Here is a 16,618-nt window from a genome sequence, read left to right on the forward strand (position 1 = left end):
CTGTGCTTATACCACTAACTGGATACATATAGCTAGGTTCACTACATTTCCTTTCAATATTTAGGAATTGCTTTTTCAACTTTTTTATTATGAAATTATTTTTACTTTTAATTGTGATAAAAAAAATAACAAAATTTACCATCCTAAGTATTTTAAAGTGTGCATTTCATTAATGTTCATTCACATTGTTGTGTAACAGCTCTCGAAAACTTTTCATCTTGTAAAACTGAAACTCTGTATCCATTAAACAACCCCCCAGTTCCTCCTCCTGCTCCTGGCAGCAGTTCTACTTTCTGTCCCTATGAGGTTGACTCCCCCAGGTACCTCATATAAGTGGGATCATATTTGTCTTTTTGTTACTGGCTTATTTTACTTAGCATACTGTCCTCAGGGTTCATTCATGTTCATAGCATGTGACGAGATTTTCTTCCTGAATAATATTCCACTGTATTTATGTACCACATTTTGTTTGTCCTTCATCTGTCGATGGACACTTGGCTTGCTTCCACTATGAAATTTTTTATACAATTTGTGAATTATTTACACAGATCTGAAGTCAAATCAGTAACAAAAAAAATTCAAAGAAGTCAGTCTTTTGTCTCATTCTCTTTTATCCCTCTCTTCTCCTTCCTTAAGGGAACTTTTTAAATTAAATGGTTTATACTCCCATTTTTTTTTTAATCCTAAGAAGACCTTTTTCCCCATTCAAAAAATAAAATATATTTGTGTTTCTCCTTTCTTAGAAATGGTAGCATACTGTACTATTTTCCTGTATCTTGACTCTCTCACCTGATGAGAGCTCTTCCTCTTTCATTTTTTGTATCACTATACTACAGTTTGTACCACCAGTTTCCTATTAATGGACATTTGAGTTGTTTGCAGTCTTTTGCTCTTCAAAATAGTCCTGCAAAACCAATGTACTGCATAGGTCTTTTTGTATTTTTGCCGGTATCTGTGCAAGTCAGAAAAATGAGTTTGCTGGATCAGAAGGCCTGGTAACCCTGCTGGACATGATGAATTCTCCTTTGTCAGGGTTGTACAATTTTGTATTCCCACATACTGTAAGAGTGGGCCTGTTTCCTTCTCCATACTACTTTCCCCTGAGTATATTGTTAAGTTTGGGGACTTTTACTGGTGTTTGGGTGAGAAACACAGTTTTATTTTGCATTTCTCTTAGTATGGGCATCTTTTCATACTCAGCAATGTACTTCTTTTTCTGTGAACTGTCCCCTTTTTTTTTTTTTTTTTTTAGCCTATTCTAATAATAGTGGGGTTTTCTCCCTCCTCATTTCTAATTTTCGAAGCTCTTTATATGGAAAGTTGGTATCTTTCTGTCTCTGATAAAACTTGGTAAAACAGTTTCTGTGGTCATTTGTCACTCGTCTTTCTCTTTGTTGATAGTGTCTTTGCCGTGCAAAAGTTGTTTTTTTGTTTTTTGGCGCCACTACAACTGCTTGTGGAATCTTAGTTCCCCAACCAGGGATCAAACCACTGCCCTCTGTAGTGGAAGCACGAAACCCTAACCATTGGATCTCCAGGGAATTTCCCAAAAGTTTTAAATTTTTATGTAGTCCAATTTTTTTACCCCGTTCCCTTTCTTGTTTGTGGACTTTTAAGTCATTTTTTAGTAATGTTTTATCCACTCCTTGGTTATAGCGATACACTCATCTTTTCTCTAGTGACTGTTTCTAACTTCCTTTCTTCTGTCTCTGTTTTTCTCTCCCTTTTCTTTCTGTGCATCTCTTCTGCTGTATACTGTGAAGTTTGCTTCCAATTTTCTTTGTCCATGTTTGTATCCAGTTACGCCAACACTGCTAATTTAAAAGCCTAGCTTTTCTCATTGATTTGAACCGCTTTTTGTTTTGTTGTTGTTTAATATGTAATTGAGCTTGCTTCTGGATTTTTCTGTTCTAGTCCATTGGTCTGTATTCATGAGCCATTACAACAGTTTTAATTATATAAGCTGTATAATAATGTTTCAATATCTAGTAAGGTTAGCTTTCTTTTTCTTTTTGTGTTTTTCCAGCTATTTTTTCTTGTTTTTCTCCCAAATAAACTTTATAATCAACTTATGTTGCTCTGTGGAGAGAAAAACCTGTTGTTATTTTTATTTGGACTGCATTAAATGCATAGGTTATTTCAGGGGGAACCTATATTTTTATGATGCATCGTATGCCTTTCCATTGGTTCAGTCCTACTTTTCTGTCTTCCAGGAATGTTTTATATTATTTTCCTCATATATATTTTGGGTATATCTTGTAAGTTTACATGTATGTATTTTATTTTTTGATAGTATGTTTCTTGTATATTCTCTCTTATTTTGATCTGTGGCACTTCTTGAATTTTGCATGTTAATTTTATAACCTGTTGTTTTACTAAAGTCATTTCATTATTCAAAGTAATTTTGCCATTGATTAGTTTGGGTTTTCTAGATATGTAACCATATGAGATGAAAATTGAGAATTTCCTGAGCCTTTCCATAGAATGCAGAATTTTTCTAAGTGCGTGGCGGTGCAGGTGTGTGTCTGAGGTCACACGCAGCCTCTCTGTTGTTACACTGTAGCTGCTCCAGTCTGCGTGTGCCACCATCTCTGTTAACCGTATCACTTCTTCAATAACAGGAGTTGGAAAGGCAGAAACATATGTGTAGCGTGCTGCAGCACAAGATGGACGAGCTTAAAGAAGGCCTCCGACAAAGAGACGAGCTCATTGAGGTACGTGCGGGAGCTGCGGAAAGACCTTTTCTGAGGAGAAAATGCACTGAACGGAATGAGGGCGCGTGTGTTGGGAGGGAAGGGGGTTAAAATGCCACAAACCCTGTCCTGTCTCTTCACATTGGCTGCACCCTAACGTCTTACAAGTGTGAAACATGAGAGCAGGCTTAAAAATTACTACTGTGAGCCCTCTAAGTATTTTCTTTTTAATAGCAGAAGCTTTTGTTACTGTCTTTTATTCCTAAGCACATTCTCCCCTAACGATACCTTAGGAAGTAGGCAAAAGGAGACACCACAGGGTACCATGGTCCTTGGGAATGTAGTGAATGCTGTATTTGGGGACAGGATTCTTGGGGAAGAAGAAGTTTGATCTTCACTCAGGTAGGTGCACTTCTGAAATGGCTAAATGAAAAGAAGTTGTCTGGATACCTGGTGGGAGACAGAAGCGAAGCTTGGCTGAGACTGCGGCTCAGGTTCCCCCGGCAGGGAGCTCTAGGACCGCGGCAGGGTCCTAGGAGGGGAGCCCCGTGGGCCTCCAGGAGACCTTTGACAGCAGTTCTCATCCTTTTGGGCCTGCTACCTGGCATGCATCTCTGTTTTTCCTTAAATGTGGTTTTCCTCTGAGGTTGCCATTTTTTAATAAATATGGGGTTAGGTTTGCTGGGACTGGCTCCTGTTTGCTTCCTCAGCGTGGTTTCCCAGCGCGTCTCGTGCTGATGAGCAGCGGTGCCGTGGTGATGTCAGGGAGGCCCACTCCAGCGACCTGAGATGCCTCTCCTGTGTCACACTCAACTCATCCATGTCCCTAGTGGCTCAGGACTCCCCTCCCCCCTGCCTTTTCCCCCTCCTTTTTCTCTTCCCCCACCGATCTGACTCACTTAATCTCCCCCCATGCAGATGACTTTAAAAATGATTTAATGGAGGAAAAGAAGTGATTCTATTTGTGGATTTATGTTACTTTTTTGTCATTCTTGAGAATAACAACTTGGCTTGCTGAAAGCGGGTAGAATTTGTGAATTCTAAATGCAAACAGATAGCCTTTGAAAATATCAGGTTACATATGGAGTTAGTTGTCTTAGTTTTTCCATATATGGCAAGAAGTATATTATCCAAACTCTGTGTCTTGTTGGCATTTAAAAATAATGTATGACTTCTTCTCCCTTTTTGTCTTCTTGTTTTTGTGTGTCAGTATGCCAGCCACTTACTTCTTTTTCTAGTTAAAATATATATTTTTCCTCATTACAGTTTCAAAAGAATGATAAAACTGCTTTGGGAGCTGCTTCTCAAATTCAGTAACATACATTAGAACTGATTAAGTGTTCTAATTTTTAATGTGATGATTGCATTTAAGAGGAATTTTAATGCTTGACTTTTACAACTTGTCAGTATGTTCTCTAACTTAAAAGCCTAAGGTGCTGGGTATACAAACTTTAGTTTTGGGTATTTTCTTATGTTTAGAATTAACATCCTTCAAATGTTAATATTGGAGAAGGAAATGGCAACCTACTCCAGTATTCTTGCCTGGGAAATCTCATGGACAGAGGAGCCTGGAGGGCTAACAGTCCGTAGAGTCCCAAGAGTCAGACACGATTTAGTGACTAAACCACCACCAGATGTTAATATACACGTTTACTTATAACTGAAGAATCTTGGCTATGCCAAAATAACGCTTTTTGGTCTTTAGAATTGAGAACCACACGGTAAAGTACATGAGAGATGTGTGAGTAGGGAAAGTGGGAGATGATAATTTACCAGTAATGCAGAAAAGAAAACCTGCTAAATGTAAGAGGGTATAAACTGTGCACCACTGCCTACCCAAGAGTTAAGAATTGCTGATTGCCAAAATCCAAGCATTTCTAAAACTGCTGTGACTGTTCATTTGTAACTTAGGATGTTCTTGCTATCATAGTTGCTGCTAAAGGAAATTCAGAATGATGGAGCTGTGTCCCTCTCGTTGTTTTCAGTTCTGCTTAAAACAATAGAGTTCAGAAACTCCTGCTTATTGTCAGTGATAAGGGTCACGTGCTCATGAGCAGTCTGACTTCCCCTCTCTAGAAGTGCAAGTGTCCCGTGTTTGAGGAAGGGCAGTCATGAGCAGAAGAGTACACGTGTGGAGCTAGCTGGGCGTGTGCAGAAGCCCACTGGCTGGCTGCCGTGGCTGTGGCTGGGACAGCTGTTCCCAGTCCCCTCTCTGGCTGTCCCAGCACCAGGCCAGTGGGAGTCACGGCGCCGAGACGCTGCGTGTCATCCTTCCTTCCCACAAGCAGCTCTTGCTTTCCCTGTTCATCACAGACTTTCTCCTTTTGTTAAGTTTCTTTATCAGCTTTATTTCTCTTCTGCTTTCCTCCCTCTCACCCCATCCTCTTTTTCTTCCTGCTCTTTTATTTTTCCTCTTCCCCTCTTCCTCTGCAGGAGAAGCAGCGTATGCAGCAGAAAATAGACACCATGACAAAAGAGGTGTTCGAACTCCAGGAGACACTGCTTTGGAAAGATAAAAGCATTAGGGTATGAAGTGAAACTGGGCTTTGGCCTGAAGCTCATAGACAAGGAATAGACCAATGTAAATGTAATTTAGAGACTCCTAAAATTCTGTCCTTTGATTATCTTTGAGCATTTATACAGAGTGAAATAAATTAGCAGAAGGCAGAAAGTTCCCTGGGAAAACCCGATCCTATGCCTGGAAAGAACTCCTCTCTCCAGCTGACTCTGTGCTTGTAAAACGTACAAGCAGGAGCTTTCTAAGGAAGTTGTTCTTTATTTTCCCAGGATTTTTATGCAGAAACAGCTATAGGCATTTAATTCAAACTCTGTGGGTAATTTGATGCTCTTACATTGTAACAATCTGGAGAAGAAGCAGAGGATAGAGGGTGGTGGGGGAGAAGTTATTAACATCCCATAAATCTTTGGTGAATAAAATAGGAAGAGATTAGAATCATTTTAATTACGGAAGTGGATAGGAATGTAAGATTTTGCTGGCGCTGCCAAACTGTGACGTCATCTGTAATTGTATCCTCGTAACTCCCCAGAGCAGGGGCCCAGATAAGGAAGAAGTCCTCAGTGCCTTTTTGCTAAGACCTTTAGGTAGATCCCAAGTACTCTGGAGACTGAAAACATTCCTGCCAGTTCATCCCAGGTAGCCTTTTGACTGGCAACCTCCTCATGGCATAGGAGCTCTGTTCTGGAGAGCTTGTCAGGGGAGATGGAGGAAGAGAGAGGAGGAGACCTTTGGCCTGAGGACCTAAGGTCTTGTTCTGCTTGAAATTAGCTGGTCATGGTGGGGCTCAGTCCCTGAGTCATGTCCGACTCTTTGTGACCCAATGGACTGTAGCCCGCCAGGCTCCTCTGTCCATGGAATTCTCCAGGCAAGAATACTGGAGTGGGTTGCCATGCTTTCCACCAGGGGTCTTCCCAACCCAGGGACTGAACCCATCTCTCTTCCATCTCCTGCATTGGCAGGCGGGTTTGTTACGACTAGCACCGCCTGGGAAGCCCAAACTTTTAAAAAATGTTGGAAATCATTGTAGACTCACGAGATCTTGTGTGCCCTTGATCCAGTTTCCCCAAAATGTAACATCTTGTAAAACTATAGTACAATCAGGGCATTGATCTTGATCTAATCTAGATGGAGCACATTTTCATCACTGTAAGAGGTCCCTCCTATCGCTCTCTTGTAGTCATATCTGCTGCCTCAGCATCACCATCCCAGGTGCTGGCAACTGCTCTTCTCCATTTCTATAATTTGTCATCTTAAGAATGTTTTATAAAGCAATGGCACCCCACTCCAGTACTCTTGCCTGGAAAATCCCATGGACGGAGGAACTTGGTAGGCTGCAGTCCATGGGATCGCGAAGAGTCGGACACGACTGAGCGACTTCACTTTGAATTTTCACTTTCATGCATTGGAGAAGGAAATGGCAACCCACTCCAGTGTTCTTGCCTGGAGAATCCCAGGGATGGGGGAGCCTGGTGGGCTGCCGTCTATGGGGTTGCACAGAGTCGGACACGACTGAAGTGACTTAGCAGCAGCAGCACAGTATGTAACCCTTTGAAATTACATTTTTTTCACTGAGAATAATTCCCCTTAAGAGTCATCCCAGGTGTTTTATGCATCAAAAATTTGTCCGTCTTTTGCTTTAAAAAATTGTTTTGTTGTTGTGGTGGTGGTAACATACAAAAAATAACATAAAATTGACCATTTAAATCATTTCTAAGTAAAGAGTTTGGTGGTATTAAGTCGATTCACATTGGAGGTTCCACAGAACCTCTTTGCATCTTGCAGAACTGAAACTGAACTTCATTAAACAACTCTTCCTCAGGGCGTCCTCCTCCGTCCCCTGGGAGCCCCCATTCTACTTTCGTTTCTGTGAATTTGACTATTCTGGGTACCTTATATGTAGAATCATACAGTATCTGTCTTTTTGTGACTGGCTTGTTTCAACTAAGCATCATGTCCTCAGGGTTCAGACATGTCATAGCCTGTGTCAGAGTCCTTCCTTTTAAGGCTGGATAATATTCCAGTGTGTGTTTGTGCCCTTTGTGTGCTCATTCATTTGCTGATGGACACTTGGCTGCTCCCATCTTTTTGCTGCTGTGAGTAACGCTGCTGTGAACATGAGTTTGCAAATCTCTTCTGGTGATTTCTTTTGGGTACATACCCAGGAGGGGAATTGCTACATTATATGGTAATTTAATTTTTTGAGGAACAGCCATACTGTATTCCATAGCAGCTGCACCATTTTGCCTTTCCAGCAGCACTGTAGAGGGGTTCCGGTTTCTCTCCATTGTTGCCAACACTCTTTTTTTTTTTAGTAGTAGCCATCATACTGTGTGTTAGGTGGTCCTCCCTTGACTTTTAAAAGATGCATTTTAAGTATCTGTGACTACCTGATACATCACGTCTCTAGCTTCACAATCAAGATTTAAATTTAGTAGCTCCATGAAGGAACATGGCCCTTATTCTCATATAGTTTTCTTTAATTTCAGTTCAGTTTTCTTTAATTCTTCCATTGACCCTAGCGGTCGTTCGTCTAGCACCAGAGTCGTTCTGAGCACCCAGGGGTCGTGTGTCGAATCGGTGTGTGTGAGGGCTTGTATGTCCCTACAGCCTCGCACAAGGCTCACTCCCATTCTCACTAAAGATATTTGTGCCTCTATGTAATTATAACCCATTGTCCAAAAGTTCAGCCTTTCAGGTTTCTTGACCCTAGAATTTGAGGTTAGGTCAGGGGTAAAAATTATTTAAAGCTCCGCAAGCTGTACTTTTTACCCTAAAAAAATCTACTGTAGGAACAATTATGGAAGACAAGCCCAAGAGTAGTGATTATATGGTCAGGTAATACAGAGGATTTCAGATCCAGTGTGAACGCATTTGGTCCAGTTATAAGGTATTTCAGTAGTCTTCAAACTCTGTGGTAAGATGGGAGGATTTGCAGGATGTATTTTCTTTTCCCACCCATAATTATGGGAAGGTGAAATTTGAAAGTCCAAAAGTAAAGATACAGTCTGCTGTAAGATTGGGAAAAGGAACAAATGGCATGTACTAGCATTTGCTAGAACTCCAGTTTCAAATTGGTCCGTTCCTGAGGGGTTTTCTCGTGTTGTTAACCGAGCATGCTGTGACGGTGGCCGCCACCCCGGTGTGTGTGGCGATGCATGGCGCGACAGTGCACGTGGACACCTGTAACCAGAACAGCAGCCCAGAGGGGAGAGGCTGCCGCAGGCGGGGCGGCGGTGCTGGGCTCTGCTGTCCTAATGTTACACTTGCTAGTAATGTAACAGCGATAGATAATACTGGCTTGAAGTGTTAGACTAAATGCCTTGTGTGTTAGGAATGCACATTATTAACTCACAGGCAGACTTTCGACACACAGTATGAACGTAAATTGTTGAAAGAGGAAGCTGGATGGTCACATTGCAGTTTGGGCAAAGGAGGAATAGGACTTGTCCTGTGAACTACTTTCCCGTAGCATCCGGGGTGACAGTAAGGGAAGATAATTGTGGCCTTCATGGGGTGATGATACATATAGAGTGTGCGAGGGCTTTGAACCAAAAAACAGGATTCATTTTCTGGCTTTGCCATGTACTGTGACTTTGGATAAAAAACATAGCCTGTCGGAGCCTCAATTTTCTGATCTGTGAAATGGGGATAAGGAAAGTACAGGGTCTATAAGGGAAAAATTAAATATAAAAATATATGAGAGCCGTCAATTTTAAGACCTGGAGCTACACAAATGGCAGTTGCCATCGTCCCTTATTTACTTACTGGTTGGAAAATAGGATTCTAATGATTTAGAAAGTTGTCCAGCTTTTCAGCAGTGAGTAAGCAGTTGGCCCACTTCTAGACTCTAAACCAAGAGGAGAGTTACCTGTTATAGTTCAGCTTCTTGCAAGAATGGGAACGCTGGTCGAAACATTAAACGTGGGAACGAATGTGCAGACAAAGGCTTTTTCAAATAGCCCAGCTGCTAGATGTCTGTACACACTGCTTGACCTGGGTGGCTTTTGAAGTCTGGGCTGTTTTATGACATAACAGTGCGTCAGCGTGGACCAAACGTGTTCCTGCTTCTGCTCCACTGTCCTCAGCTCTGACAGCTGTGAGCTTTAGGCAACAACAGGGAAAATACACGAGGAACCCAGGCCGGCTTTTCCTGAACCTTCCTGCATCTTCCGCACTGCAGGGTGCTGCCACTGAGTACTCCTTTCAGCCTGGGCCCATGGGTGGTGCTGACATCATCCTTTTTTCCGGTGAGGAAACTGAGGCACGGGTCAGTTAGTAGGTGCCGGGACTCAACAGCCTGTTTGCAAACCCATATTCTGCTACCTTCCATAAGTGGGCTGGGTTTATTTCATCAGTTTTTCACATTTTGAACGTATATCAGAAAAGCAAACAACCATTAGTTGCATTTAATTAACAAAAACATATCCTTGAGAAATGGCCGGGGGGGGGAAGCTATTTTTAATTGAGTGGTATATGAGGAATATTTTACCATATGATGTAGAGAACAATTACTGCAGCCAGTATTTAATTAAAATACATTGTATATATACTGGTTATTCCAGAACCCATTTTTACTTTTTAAAAAATCAAGTATATTCTTGAATATACTAGTTCAGTTTAACATGAAATGTGGGTTTTGGACTACCTAACAAAAGCGTACTTGGGAGATTTGTCAGGAAAACTTTATTTTAGTATTATTTCTTCTTCACTTTCCTTCTCTGTTTATTTTCACTGACTAAAAAGGGCTTGTTTTCTTGCCTGATGTGCTAAGCATGCTCTGCCAGATTTACACACGATTAACCACTTTCTACAAAACTTTCTTCTGAAGCTAGATGCATAGGACTCTGTGTCCCCTCCACATCTAACTGCTTGTGTCCAAAGCTCTTAAGGCCTCCTTGTCCCTGACGCTTTATCTTTTGAAGTTGAATCAGGCGCTGCTCTGCTCCCTTTCATTTGCTCTCTCTCTGTGCCCTTTCTCCTGCTGCCCCATCCAAACCAGGCCCTTGAGAAACTGAAAGAGCACGCGGGCTGCCTCAGGAGCGAGCGGGACGCGCTCCGGGAGGAGCTGGCCAAGCTGAAGGCAGCGGTGGAGGTGGGAGAGGTACGTGAGCTCCTCGCCGCTTTGCTCCTCCTCCTGCCGCCCTGTCCCCTCTGCCTCCTAAACGCAGAGTGTCGTTGGCTGTCCCGCCCAGAGCTGGTAGGTGCGAGTCCGTCTGCAGAGCTGGACCCCGTGTGGCTGGTGCTGACCAGGGGTCCCCGCAGCAGGCGTGTGTCATCACAGGGCCACCGTGCTGCCGCCTCCTGCCTCCCTGGGGGCTCTGCTGTGACACTGGGTCTCTTCTTCCCTGCAGAAACACGGCTTAGTCATCATCCCCGACGGCACTCCCAATGGCGACGTCCACCAGGAGCCCGCAGTCGGGGCCATCACCGTCGTGTCTCAGGAAGCCGCCCAGGTCTTGGAGTCGGCAGGGGAAGGGCCGCTCGGTAAGACACTGCCGCTGTGTTGACTAGGGTTCGTGTTGTCCCCCTGGACATCAACCTGGTCACATCCTCTGTTGGAAAACAAAAGCCAGGGCGGTCTGAGCCTTCTCGACATCCTTTGAGAGGAAGACACTTGGGCACGCTGTCTTAAGACGTCCTTGACTTTGGGAAAGCAGCACTTGGGCCCTTGCCAAGCAGTGAGTGTTAGGGGGGAAGGCCCCTAGTCGGAAGCATGTGGGTGTGTGTATGTGGCTTTGTCATTTAAACACTACTTTCTGGGAAGAGAGAATCCAGCACATCTGTCCCGGGGAGCCAGAGGCTGGTCGGTGGCTTCCTGAGCGTGTTCAAAGTTTCTTCTGGGAGCATCTGGTTTTCTGTTCTGTGACTCACGCCAGGATTCTGTAGCTCTTTGCCGCTGCACTTCTTAAGGCACCAAACAGATGACCAAAAGTTATCAGAGGACTGTTATTCCAGAGCAGGGCTTCTGAGCCTCTTAGCAGCTTTTTGACCAGGAACTATTAATAGGTCTTTTGTTACTTGAATGTTATTGACCAGAGGCGTTTCAGTATTCACTTACATAACAAATTGCGAGCCACCAGCGTTAGTTTCTACAAAAATCCCCCAGTCAGTAATGCTTTAAGGGCTAAGCCACTTGAATTCGATGCTTTGAGAGCCTAATGACACTACCCTCAGGAAAATGCCCATCTGCTGTGTCCACTCAGAATCCAGTCCTAGAGGATGGCACAGGTGGATACTGTAGCATCAGCCACTTTTATATGAAAAGTGAGCTTTCTTCCTTTTTAATTTTCATGCATATGTCAGTTTCCTAGAAGAATGTGTATATGACAGCGGCAGGCCCGCTCTCAAGGAGGGAACTCTGGAAGCGTAACCGTCAGCCCTCTGACAGCGGAGCACGCATGGAGCACTGGCGAGTGCAGCCACGGGCAGCTGCAGGGTTTCCTCTGCCTTGTGGGGCGGCTGGAGCCTTTGGCGGTGACTGGTTGACCGTGGGGAGCCCGTCCTCTGTCGGCATCCCGTCGGCCCAGGGGCTTGTTCTCCTGCATGTTGGGAGGGAGCATCCATCCCCTGAGGCTAGGAGCGGCCCCGTGGTCCTGCTGCGGAGCCTCTGCTGAGCCTTGACGGCCCACGTCTCAGTGCGCGCCCCACGCCCCCCAACACACACAGGCTCTGTGGGCCTTGCCTGTGCCTGGCATTGTGTTCCTGTGCGTTCTTGGCTCCAGCACCCCCTCTCAGGCTCATTCTCAGCCCTGTCCTGTCTCCCGGAGTTTGTTTTCTTATTCTAAGGTCTTAAAAGCCTGTGTGGACACCCTTGGCTTTCAGGGGATTGTCTCCTGGTAAAACTTGCGAAGTTTTGAAACAAGGAGACGATCTTTGTTCCTTCATTTGTCTTCACGTGGACAATCACCGCTCTTGGGGCAAACGTGTTCAGTGCCTGATAAACATCAACTGTGGGATATGTCTTGGATCATCTAGTACTTTTCCTTTCATCATTAAAGCCTCATGTCTTTTGATACTCAAAGTGGTAAATAGTTTATCAGATGTTTGCTATTTGTGAATTTGAAGAATTATTTTAAATTGTTTATATACTACATCATTACAAACTTTTCATTTGTTTTAGACGTAAGGCTACGAAAACTCGCTGGGGAAAAGGAAGAGCTACTATCACAGGTAAAGGCATTCTCATGGGAGGGTAATCTTAATTGTAACTGACTAAATCATGTGGCAAAATGTGAGCAAATTAAAATGTGCACTAGAAAGACATGTGCTTATTTCAGACATCATTACTCAAGTAAGAGTTGAAGGATAAAAAGTCATTTTTACCTCTATTGTCTCCTAGTCTTTACGGGACACAGCTTAGGGAGTCAGCTCTGTATGCCTGTTAACAAGGCAGAAGGCCCCTGCCCCGATTCTCATGTTGGCCCCTTAGCTGACTGAGGAGGTGCGCACTGCCCTGTGCGCTTCTGTGTGACGTGCCTACGCTGCTTCTCGGCTCTTCTGCTTAAGGCGGTCCTGGTGGCACCCCTCTGTGGAGCGTGGGGACTTCACTTCCTTCATCCCCTCTCCCTGCCCGACATCTGCATTCCCGTCCCCACTCCCTCCCCACAAAGGGACAGCGTGACTCCTGTGACTCCCATCGGTCTGTGTCATCAGAAGCCTGTGAACACCGCGCACAGCGGAACCGCGGGGCATATTCTGGGGTTCATCTCCTTCACATCTCCGTGGTTCCCCTCAGATCAGGACCGTGGTTGCCTCATCACGTGCTTGGTTTCCTGTGTCCTGGCTTCTCGTAGCTGCAGACTCCAGCAATGGTTTCGGCCCACACTCGGTGTTTCCGACGCCTCCTGTGTTCCCTCAGTTCCATTTTCTGGTTCCTGACGCGTCTGGCTCAGCCCTTCTGAACATGCTGGCTCACTCCCTGGGGACAGAGACCTTACCACCCTGCTCATCATCTGAGGTTCCCTTTGCCTGTACAGCTCCAGGCTGGACCCCATTCCGCGGCGTCTTAGGCCTCCCTCCCTCCACCTCCATTCTCTTGCTCGGGTACATCCCCCAGCAGCTTCTGGAGAACAGTTTGGGGGCAATAAATTTTTCTTAACAGGAATGAAAATGTCACCTTACCCCTTTATTCAATTAACAGTTTGATGTGGGTATGGACTTCTTTGTTGTAATCATTTGCATTCATCTTGTTTTTCAAAGAAATTGTTTCAGTGTTTTCTGGCCTCCTGTGTTTGGCTATTGAGAATTTCAAGGATATTTTGATTTTTGGTATTTTTATCTGTGACCTGTTTTTCCCCTCTGGAAGTGTGGCCCATTCTCTCCTTTCTCCCTGGTGTTATGAAAGTTCAGTGATGTGGTTTGGCATTTTGTGTGAAAGCATTTCTTGTTTCTCCAGGCACATTTAGCAGCATAGGTGTAGGCATGGAGTGAGCAGAGTGTTAGATTTCACCAAGTGAGACTCCAGCAGACATATGCCAGAGTGTTGATAAGCCTTGAGATTAAGCTGGGTAAGGAGCTTTATGGGAAATCCAGGAAGACATCAAGGCACAATGGAGAGAAGATGCAGACAATGGTCGTAGGTGCCTATGGAGTGGAAGGATTTTTGGAGTTGGGTGCAGAGAGAATGAACTGGAAAGATCAAGAGTAGTGGTTGGAAGATGCACGGGGCTGCACTGGGTAGGGCTGGCTGGTGTGCAGTGAAAAGATCTGGTACATGACAGTGGGAGCAAGCAGCTGAGGGTGGGGTGGGGTAGATGGCAAGATCCTTGTTCCAAAAACCGAGGGATTCATTGTAAGAGATCCTCTGCTCAGATGGATTTTGAATTTGCCAACAGTTGAGGCAGGAATAACCTTGCGGGTATGTTAGGAGCCACAATGGTGACGAGAGTGCGGGGTGATGGTGGTGAGTGTTTATAAAGAGGAGATGTGATTGGGAGCTGCATTAGGAGTTCAGGGAGCCAGAGGGAGGCGAGTGCGCAACAGCAAGGAGAGCAGGGGACCCTGATCCGTCCTCGGGCTCAGCAGGGGTGAGGGGCTGCCGGGCTGCAGGGGAAGCAGCCCCTCGGGGGAGCAGGCTGGGGTGATGGGCACGTGCAGAGGGGACGGAGGGGCTGCTGATGACAGAAGGTAACCAGAGGGGGCAGCGCAAGGGTGGGGTTTTGGGGAAGGTTAGGAAGTGGAGACAGAGTCGGGCTCATCTAGGGTCCTTTGGGGACGAGCACAGGGGAGGGAGGGTGAGCCTTCCTGAGATGGACACAAGGAGGAACGACAGGGAAGATGAGTTAGTCCTGGCTGCCCTGAGGCGGGTAGTGATGTCGTGGCTGAAAGGGCAAAGCTGTCGGGAAGGATGGGTTCAGTCCTGGTGCCCAGCTCACCCTTCCCCGTGGAGGGGCAGGCACACTTGGTCCAGTGCCCCCTGGGGATGGAGCTAAGGACGGTCGGCGCTCTGAGCACGCAGCCTCACCTTTGACCCGAGGAGGAAGGGCATGGGAGGCGTGGTGAGGCCTGGGCTTGGCCCCAGAGGTGGCCCCATGCGGGCAAGGATGGCGGGCTCTGCTTCCTGCGTCTCTGGGGCTAAGTGTTGTAGGCATTTGGGGAGCTCGACTTTGATTTCTGACTTGGGGGGGAAGGGGAATAGGTCTCAAGCCAGATACTCTCTCTCCTGGTTTTCCATCCCTTTTATCTCATGTGTTCTGCTTTCTAAAAGATGTTCTCAACTTTGCCTTCTTGTTTTTACGGAGTTGTAGTTCTGAAGTCATTTCAAGGATGCATTTTCACTTATCTCAGACAATATTGATAGGTTGGTTGATTTGCTCCCCTTTAATTTTTTCTGTCTGCATAGTTTGTTTCATTCCAGATGTTCTTTTATGTAGATTTATTTAGTTTTCTGTTTAAAAGTGAAATACTAAAAAGCTGGTGGGCAGCTTGTTGTGGGGCCCATCCGAGTTTCTGTGAAGCCTGATGTGGCTGGCTGGTTGGTTGGGCACCTTCGCCGTGGGTGTGCTGGACTTGTGTTTCAGGCTCGTCAGGATTCTAGAGCACGCCTCCCACCTTCTGCCTGAGGCTCCAGTCCCGGCCGTGCAGCGTGGAAGGAAACAGGGTGGGCTAGAGGCCTCACCCTCAGCTCAGCTCTGTCCATCTAATCTTCTTTTCCATTCATGGGACTGCTGTCTCCAGCTGGACCTTTTTTCCCAATCCAAAGTCCCTCAAGTTTATCTTTTATTTTATAAATTAAAAAACTTAGGTTATAATTGACATAAAATAAGCTGTTGTGTGTGTGCTTAGTCGTGTCTGACTCCGTGTGACCCCACGGACTGGAGCCCGCCAGGCTCCTCTGTCCAGGGGATTCTCCAGGCAAGAACACTGGGGCGGGTTGCGATGCCCTCCTCCAGGGGATCTTCCCGACCCCAGGACTGAAAGCACATCTCTTATGTCACCTGTGTTGGCACACAAGCACCACCTGGGCACACACTTAAAATGTGCAGATGCACATCCGTAGATTAGTTTCCAGGGGCGCAGTGACAGAGCACCACAGGGTGGGTGGTGCAGGGCAGAGGGCTCTCCCACTGTGGAGGCGAGGGGCCCAGGGTGGTGTGTCAGCAGCGCGGCCCCCTCCTGAGGCCTGCGGGGGCCTCCCAGGCCTCTTCCCGACGGCCAGCCGCTGGGCCCCTGGGCTTGCTGACCACGTTCTCTGTCACACGGCTCCCCTCTGTCCGCGCGGCACTCTTCTGATTAAGGACCCCAGGCACACCAGACTCAAGGCCCACCTATTCCAGTATCATTTCATCTCAACTAAGAGCCTCCGCAGTGACTTTGTTTCCAAAATAAGATCACACTGTGAGGCACTGGGCTTAGGACTGTAATATACGAACTTTGGGGGGACAGCAGCCTGTGAAACGTCACCCCAATCAGCATGGTAAAAACGTGCGTAAACCCCAAGTCCCTGAGTCCCTTTGTAAACCTTCCTTCCTCTCCCACCTCCTCCCCCTCTCCAGAAACCACCAATGTACCTTTTTGTCTCTTCAGTTTGTATTTTCTGGAGTTTTCTGCACTGCATATACTTAGCTTGAAAGTCAGCATTTTCCTGCATGTGTCAGCAGTATATTTGCTTCTTTGGCCAAGCAGTAATTCCTTTGTATATACATGGACCACTATTTGCTTTACCCTTCTGTTGATGGACATTTCAACAGTTTCTTGTTTGGGGCTATTAATGAGTAAGCTGCTATAAATGGCCTCTATTTGGGGTAAAATATGGTAAATTTTGTAGCCAAACTCAAAAATATATTTCCAATTATTTCTGTATACAGCTTTCTAAATAAGAATACTTGACCTAACTCTCAAATTAGAACAAGAAACATCTAACTGCTGTGGGGTTTTCCATTTTAAACAAAAATTTAAAAATACCCTA

The 16,618-nt window shown here is 45.6% G+C and overlaps 1 protein-coding gene across 50 annotated transcripts in view; it reads left to right on the forward strand.

Moving 5' to 3' along the window:
- Positions 1–16,618, forward strand: part of LRRFIP2 (LRR binding FLII interacting protein 2) — a 109,182-nt gene that overhangs the window by 89,370 nt on the left and 3,194 nt on the right. For 27 of the 50 annotated variants that reach the window (XM_086365804.1, XM_086365808.1, XM_086365809.1 and 24 more), the window contains 5 exons: positions 2,622–2,714; positions 5,127–5,219; positions 10,211–10,312; positions 10,563–10,695; positions 12,332–12,381. In XM_086365804.1, coding sequence (XP_086221930.1) covers positions 2,622–2,714; positions 5,127–5,219; positions 10,211–10,312; positions 10,563–10,695; positions 12,332–12,381 — 471 coding nt within the window. The remainder of the gene's footprint in view (positions 1–2,621; positions 2,715–5,126; positions 5,220–10,210; positions 10,313–10,562; positions 10,696–12,331; positions 12,382–16,618) is intronic. The other 23 variants (XM_086365816.1, XM_086365840.1, XM_086365849.1 and 20 more) reach the window with 2 other exon arrangements.

The sequence above is a fragment of the Bos grunniens genome, chromosome 22, assembly GCF_055505025.1.
Source record: "Bos grunniens cultivar Pamir isolate PY7600 chromosome 22, Bosgru_T2T1.0, whole genome shotgun sequence".
NCBI classification, from domain to species: Eukaryota; Metazoa; Chordata; class Mammalia; order Artiodactyla; family Bovidae; genus Bos; species Bos grunniens.